General features: G+C 42.5%; 1 protein-coding gene across 2 annotated transcripts in view; it reads right to left on the bottom strand.

Moving 5' to 3' along the window:
* SEC11A (SEC11 homolog A, signal peptidase complex subunit) overlaps positions 1-7,617 on the bottom strand; it is a 51,048-nt gene that overhangs the window by 22,302 nt on the left and 21,129 nt on the right. For both annotated transcript variants that reach the window (XM_004708090.2, XM_045286389.1), the window contains exon 2: positions 2,453-2,562. In XM_004708090.2, the coding sequence (XP_004708147.1) occupies positions 2,453-2,562 (110 nt within the window). The remainder of the gene's footprint in view (positions 1-2,452; positions 2,563-7,617) is intronic.

Raw genomic sequence — 7,617 nt, 5'->3', positions numbered from 1 at the left:
GATCCTGCCCTACCAGGTCTCCCACACCCACCTCCCCACCAATTTGGATCGCTTGTTGTTCCCTTGTCCCTGTGTTTGTTATCCCCTCTTCTTCCCTTCCCCCCTTAGGTTGACTCTTTTTATGGATGAAGAAACTATGGTTCAGCGAATAAGTAACTGGCCCAAGGGTAGAGTTAGATCGAGAAAGAACTAGAAACCCATGCCTCTGCACGTTCAGAGAAACACAATAAATGCTGGGTCACCTAGTAAAATCCATTCATTTCTTTGACACAGCTGTACTCAAGTATCAGGAAAACCGCTCAGGTTCAAGAAAGAAAAGAGGAGTGAGTCTACTGGAGATCCAGAGCCTCCAAACACCTGTTGGAGCTGGAAGGACATAATACAGTAATGAAGGGGTCACAGTTATCCTTTCAAGAGAAACATATTCCGGGGAACAACTAGGGAAGCGGAACCAGCATCTAGGAGAGGGTAGAGATCCTGTGAGTATGAGAGCAACACCAAGCTAGTGGAGAGGACGCACTAAGAGGAGGAAAAAGGGGGAAAGCAATGGCGGGGCAGGAGGAGGCCAAAGGAAACAGAGGCAAGCTCTAGGAAGCAAAGGCACAGGTAGGGAAATAAACAGAGGTGTGCACTTAGGCAGATACATTAATCTATAACAATAGTGGTAGGGACCTACGTACATATATTTATAAGGCAATACACTGAAGCTGCAGACAGGCCTTGGGCCTCGGCTCATACCTTCCCTCAATACAAGAACACTTTGTTCTAACAAATTGGTATTCTGTGATGCTCACCACCCCCCACACACACACGATTGCTGAAGACAAAATGGGTACATAAGTAAATGTGGTGAAGACAGAGGATGGTGCCCAGCTATTAAAAGTTAAGAGTGTCTGGGGTCTTACGGGCTTGAAGTTAAACAAGCGGCCATCCAACAGAGAAGCAACAAGCCCACATGGAAGAAGCACACAGCCAGTGCAATCATGAGGTGTCGACTGGGCAACGAGCATCAGAAGATTCACAAGAGTAAACAAACAAGCAAAAACGCATTGGTGAGAATGGAGCGGAGACCCAAAGCTCATCTATGGACAATAGAGCATCCCCCTCACCTCCCCAGAGAGGTCGCAGGGAGGGGTGAGTCAATCAGGGTGCAGTAGAGCACTAATGGGTCATGCAATATAGCTCTGTTCCCTGGAGGCCTCCTCACCCCTGTACCCCCATCATGACCTCAGTGCCGCCTCCCAATCTAGACTAGATGGGAGCATGTACATAGGTACAGGCAAGAGATAGAACTCACAACACATGGAACCCAGGAACAGGAATGGGACTAGAGATACCAACAGGTAGGGGACAGGTGGGGAGGGAGGGGGACACCGATCGTAACGAATGGCACATAACCACACACCCCCATCCAGGGGGAGAACAAGAGGGGAAGGGAGACAGCGGTCGGTGTGAGATTTGAACATAATTAACAATCTACAATCTATCAGGGGTCACGAAGGTTGGGGGTGGGGAGAAGGGAGGGAAAAAAAGAGGAGCTGATCCTAACGACTCAATGGAAAGTAAATATCTAGAAAAGAATGATGGAGTATATGTACGAATATGTCAGATACAATTGATACATGGTTTGTAACAAGAGTTGTAAGAGACCTCAATAAAATGATTAAAAAAGGAAAGAAGCATATTACTGTCTATATAATGTTAATTATTCCATTTATTTTACATTTATACTCCATCATTTCCAAAAAGGATTTCAGATGGTTTATGAAATTAAGCCCAAAATAAAATATAATGACGCAAATAGCTAACTGGTAATTATCCAAATGAATTACTACATTGTATTTTTGAATCACTAAGATATGAGTGCAAGAACTGGGGAGAAAATAGTGAAGGGGGAAAGAAATCAGTAATATTTATCCCATGAAGAAATGGCATCAGTATCTTTATTATTCCTGAGTCTAGTTTAGAGGTGATATTTAAAGGTCAGAATGAGAAACAAAAATAATTAGTTATGCTTCTCTACTGACACGGGGAATATGCTGCAGAAAAACTCCTAAGATGCGGAGATACTATAAAATCTCTTGAACTGAATATGACGCCTGGTGGCTCAAAATGGAAAGTTACGAAGAAAGAGAATTTCAGGGAAACCAAATACAATAACACTCTTAAAGGGATTCAAATGCAACATGTGTCAAAAATAAAGCTCTCATATAATCTTTGTATAGAAAGGTCATGAGTCCTGTGGATTTGAGTGAGAAGTGCCTACCAGTGGGAGAATTTCCTCCCCATCAGGAGTAACATCTAATTTTCTTTCAAGCTCTCTTCTAGGAAAGAGGAGTTTCAAAGGGGCTAGTGTACCAGTCACTGAGAACATGTTAATAGCTCAGTTTTCCTTCCATGTAAGACTCTTGAATGCCATGCAATTGCACATCTTGAAAAGAAAAATTATTACCTGAGCACCACTACAATTGGACTTTCACTTCCAGTTATTACCATTAACCCCTTCCAGATCATTAGTGCTGAGGAGACAATCATTCCAAAGTTTAGGACTTGATAATACAGCTGTAAGGATATAAAAAGAGAGAGAGATCAGACCCAATTATTCCCATTCCAGAAAACAAATGAGCGCAGTATCAATTTAACTGTTTCCAGCATAACTAGAGGCCAGCGGAAATTGAGACCTTCTCTTAACTACTGGAGTAACTGCAGCAGAAGCAGCCCAGAGCAGCTGTTTCCCGATGCACTTTGCTCATAAAATTGTTACATGTTTTACAATCCTGTGTCATTTTCAGGAGCTTTCAAAAGAGTAGGAGCCCTGGGGATACAGTGTTGGGCACTGGGCTGAGATCCTAAAGGTCAGCAGTTCGAAACCACCATCTGCTCCTAGAGAGAAAGACAGAGCTTTCTACTCCCATAAAGAATCAGTCTCGGAAAATCACAAGGGCAGTCTACCATGACCTATAAGGTTGCTATGGCATCAACTACATAGCAATGAGTTTTGCATTTTTCACATTAGTTATTTCATGGGAACCTCACAACCAATCAGGTTAATTCAATCTCATCCACACAACAGAAGTGTCTGAATTTCTCATATATTTAAATTTTCTAAGAGGGGGGGCTTCAAAAAATTTGTGGAAAAGTGTAACTAAAAGGGCTTTTTAAAACCCCTTTATAATCATGGACTATTCAAAGACATATAACCATGTTCTCACTTTATACCAGAAGCTCTAATGGTGTAGGGGGTTATTCATCGGGCTGCTAACCTCAAGGTTTGCAGTTCAAGTTCACCAGCTATTCTGTAAGAAAAAGAAGGGAAGTGACTTTGCCAAAGTCATACAGCTTTTCTGTCCTATGAAACTCTCAAACTCGCTGCCATCCAGCCAATTCTGACTCAGAACCACCCTATAGGGCAGGGTAGAGCCACCCCAGGGGGTTTGAGACTAACCCTGTGGGTTTCTGTGAAGGAGAAAGCCTCATCCTTTCCTCTCAGAGCGGCTGGTGGTTTCCAAGTGCCCCCTTGTGGATCACGGCCCAACACATAACCACTAGGCTACCAGGGCTACTTATATTCAGAACATAAAGGCACCAGCCAGCCTGTGACTGAATTTCCACTCTCCCTAATTCTGAATTTCTAAGGTTTGAACAGGCTGATCCAATAGCAAGAGCCCTGGTGGCAGAGAGGGTAAGTGCCTGGGTGCTAAGAAAAAGGTCAGTGGTTTCACCCACCAGCTGCTCAGAGGGAAAGCTATGGCAGGCAGCTTCCTTACAGATTACAGTCCTGGAAACCAGATGGGGCAGTTCTACTCTGTAGGACTTGATACAGAGTTGACTTCATGGCAACAAGTTTGGGATTTCCTCTTTTGGATACAAGACCAGAAAGTAAGGAGTTTTATGCTGTGCTGCCATGGCTCATACCCGCCTCTATGGCACCTACCAACAACAAGATTAGATATGAGTGAAAGGAGGATGGTAAATGGGATGCTGGGAGAAATTCAAAAAAGCATTGATTATGGAGGGCTTTCGCTGTGGAACTGATAATATGGACCTCCTTCATAATAAGCGTGAAACTAGGAAAAAACATTTCAGAAATATGTCTATGAGGCTAAATGAAAAAGTATTGCTGTCCTAAGAGAATGTCATTGGGAAATCTTACCCCCTTCTCCCTACAGCCCTGATCTTGCTCCTTTACACTTATTTTTGTTCTCCAAACTCAAAGACTGCTCTAAAGAATCCTATTTGAGTCTCTCGAGGGGATGCCAACACTGTTTTGACATGGTATTGACAGAAGAATGCAGAGTTTAGGGAGGAAGGGTTAAGAGTGAGGGAATACTAAATTCAGAAGTATTTGAGGGGGTATCCCCCAAAAAAACCTGAATGTGATGTGAGGGGGATAGTGCATTTGGTGTTCGTTCTACCAGGTCAGACTGTTATAAAAGCATTCTAGCTAGAGGTTCCGAAAAGATGGCATAACAGCGTGCAACAAAAAAGCCCTGATTTGTGGCAGACGGGGACTGGTTGTGCCACCATGACAACGCCCCTGCTCACTGGCATCTCAGTGCGCCAGTTTTTGGCAAAAAGCAGCATTCCTCTCTTGCCCCACACATCTGACTAACCTGACCTTATTCCGTGGGACTTCTTTTTGTTTCTACAAATGAAGAGGGATATGAAAAGGCAGCAATTTGACAATGTAGAAGTGAAAAAAAAAAAAAAAGAGGTAGGTGCTGTCAGCCATCCAAAGTGATGAGCTTGAAAATTTTCTAAGAATGGAATTGCAGATTTGACAAATGTATTATTTGGGGGGGGGGGAAATCCAGGTTTTTTTGTACCCCCTCATATAGACCTGGATGGATGGTGTGTTGGGAAACAATTACACTCTGGCATTTTGTTGAATAAAAGTGTTTTTTAAAATGATTTCCCAGCAATACCTCATGTTCCATACTTCATGTTATTGAGCTGCACATCTTTTTCACGAAGTGATGCTTTGTGGCAGCCCTGGGTTGAGCAAGTCTATCAGTGTCATGTTCCCAAGAGGAGGTGCTCACTTATGTCTCTGGGTCACATGTGGGTAACTCAGAATATTTTAAACTTTTTCATAATGATACTGCATACTAAATAGACTACCAAACCTAAACAAATCAAACCCCCCTGTAGAGAGGCAATTCCAACTCACAGTGACCCTCTAGTAGGTTTCCTAGGTTGTAAATCTTTATGGGAACAGACAGTCTTACCAGTGACTGGTGGTTTCGAACCACTGACCTTGTGATTAGCAGCCCAATGCCTAACCCAAAGTGTCACTAAGGTCCCTTTAATAGTTAACTATATATTGTAAGCATAACTTTATATGAACAGTATCTGTTTTATTGCAGTGGTCTGGATGGAATCTGCAATAGCTTCAAGTTTGTCGGGAGACTCATTTTTGTTACTTTATACATGTACACGCATGCACACACACACACCACACACACATTTGAAAGACAACTGTCCTCAACTTACTGCCTTCTAGCCAATTCTTAATCATAAAAACAACGAAACTAAAAAAAAACCTCACTGTTAGCGAGTCTATTCTTACTTATGACCTGCTAGTTTCCCAGCCTTTAACTTGAGAGTTTCCCAGACGTTAACTCTACCAAAGTAGAAAGCCTAGTCTTTCTTGCACAGAGCTAGCTGGAGGTTCCAAACCGCAGTCCAATGCATACCCACTACACCACCAAGGCTCCTTTCTGCCTCCAAGTGACCCTACATAGGGCTTCCAAGGCATGGATTTATGCATGGGCAGATAGCCCTAGCATTCTCCTGTGGCGGGGCCGGTTTGAACTGCCAAACTGGAGATTAGCAGCCCAACACTTACCCAATATAGCCACAAGGGCTCCTCCAACTGTTCTAGTCCTTTCAAAAATTCAATGCCATAAGGGCGAATACAGGTAAGACATGATTTTAGATTAAAAAGTACTAAAGAGACAAAACAATCAAACGTAATCATGAACCTTTGTGGGAAACAGAAGGATTTCTTCCAAGCTGTCTCCCCCAAATATATGCAAAACTTAGCTGCTTGCGAATAACTATACGCTTAGAGGTCATTAGAAGTAGATCAGGGGTTATTCTCCCTAAGGGTTATCAGCCATCTAGAGCAAGCAGTTACCACTGTTTATCCCACAACACGAAGGGCCCCACTCCCTTCTGATAAGGATAGTAGTTGAACTGTTTCCTTGTAGGCGATCCCAGAGAGGTCAAGCCCACCCAAGTGTGACCAAGGTTAGGCGCCATCATGAATCTAGGGTCTGCCCTTCTTGTCACATGTATACCTCTAGTCCTTCCCCTTCCTATCATGTACAGCCCCAGGTCATCCCCTTCCTGTCATGCCTGTGCCCATTACACATCCCCTTCCTATGATGTTTATGCCTATTGTATTGCCCCTTCCTGTGACACATGGTTACCTGTAATCACGCCCCGCCCTAAGTAGAGATAACCCTTGGTTAGCAATAAATGGGGTTCTCCAGCCTCCTACTGCCCCACCTCGCCTCAGCCCACGCTGTGCGCGGACCTGGCTGGTAAGACCATGGCTATCCGGGAGGTGAGCATGCTACTATGAAATGTGTCTGACTCCATTATTTGACTCTCTCCTATATGTCATGCTTTCTATGACTTTAATATAATATTTATATATCTCAACCGTACAATTCTGCCTATAGAACCCACGATTGGGTGGTGGTGGGGTGGGGGGGCTGACACCCCTTCCAACCACAAACCTTATTTGGATCCTGGTCAAAAAGTAGACAACAAAAAAACCCAGTGACAAAAGACATTAGTCAGGGAGATGCAAATACAACTGGAACATTAAATGCTATAGAGAATCAGTATTAATTTTTCTTAAGTGTGATTATGGTACTCTGGTTTGACAGGGCTCTCTCCTCACTCACAGGGGATGCATACTAAATTAAGTAAAAGTGAACAAATAATTTTCAAATGACTCTGTTCAAAATAAAATTCATACACACATAAATACCAGATAGCAAACATAGCAAAATATTAACAATTACTGAATTCAGTAATGTACTGAATATTAATGTACAAAATATTAACAATTACTGAATTCAAGAGGTAATGTACAGATATGCATTACAATACTCATAATTTTCATAAAAATTAATTATAAATTTAAAAGTTGGAAGAAATCTATTTAATCTGTTAAAACATTTTACTGGGGGCTGATACAGCTCTTATCACAATACATAATACATACATGTGTCAAGCACATTTGTACATTTAAGATGCCAGCATCATTTTCAAAACATTTTCTTTCTACTTGAGACCTTGGTATCAGTTCAGGCCCCACCCTCCTCCCTCATGAACCCTATATAATTTATCATTTTTTTCCATGTCTTACACTGACCAATATCTCCCTTCACGCACTTTTCGGTTGCCCACCCTCCTGGGAGGGGGTTACAATGAACCCTCGTTTATCGCGGTTAATCGGTTCTAGACCCTACCATGATAAATGAAATTCCGCGAAGTAGGATTCCTTATTTGTACATCAAATATTTTCGTAGTTAGAGCATAGAGGACATGAAAAAACACCCTTTAGTCACCATTACACTCGTATTACCCAATTTATTAAAC

This window comes from Echinops telfairi, unplaced genomic scaffold, assembly GCF_000313985.2.
Source record: "Echinops telfairi isolate 266 unplaced genomic scaffold, ASM31398v2 ScPeMD7_7;HRSCAF=31, whole genome shotgun sequence".
Classification (NCBI taxonomy): Eukaryota; Metazoa; Chordata; class Mammalia; order Afrosoricida; family Tenrecidae; genus Echinops; species Echinops telfairi.
The sequence above is the reverse complement of the archived record's forward strand: the minus strand, read 5'-3'. Positions and strand labels throughout refer to the sequence as shown.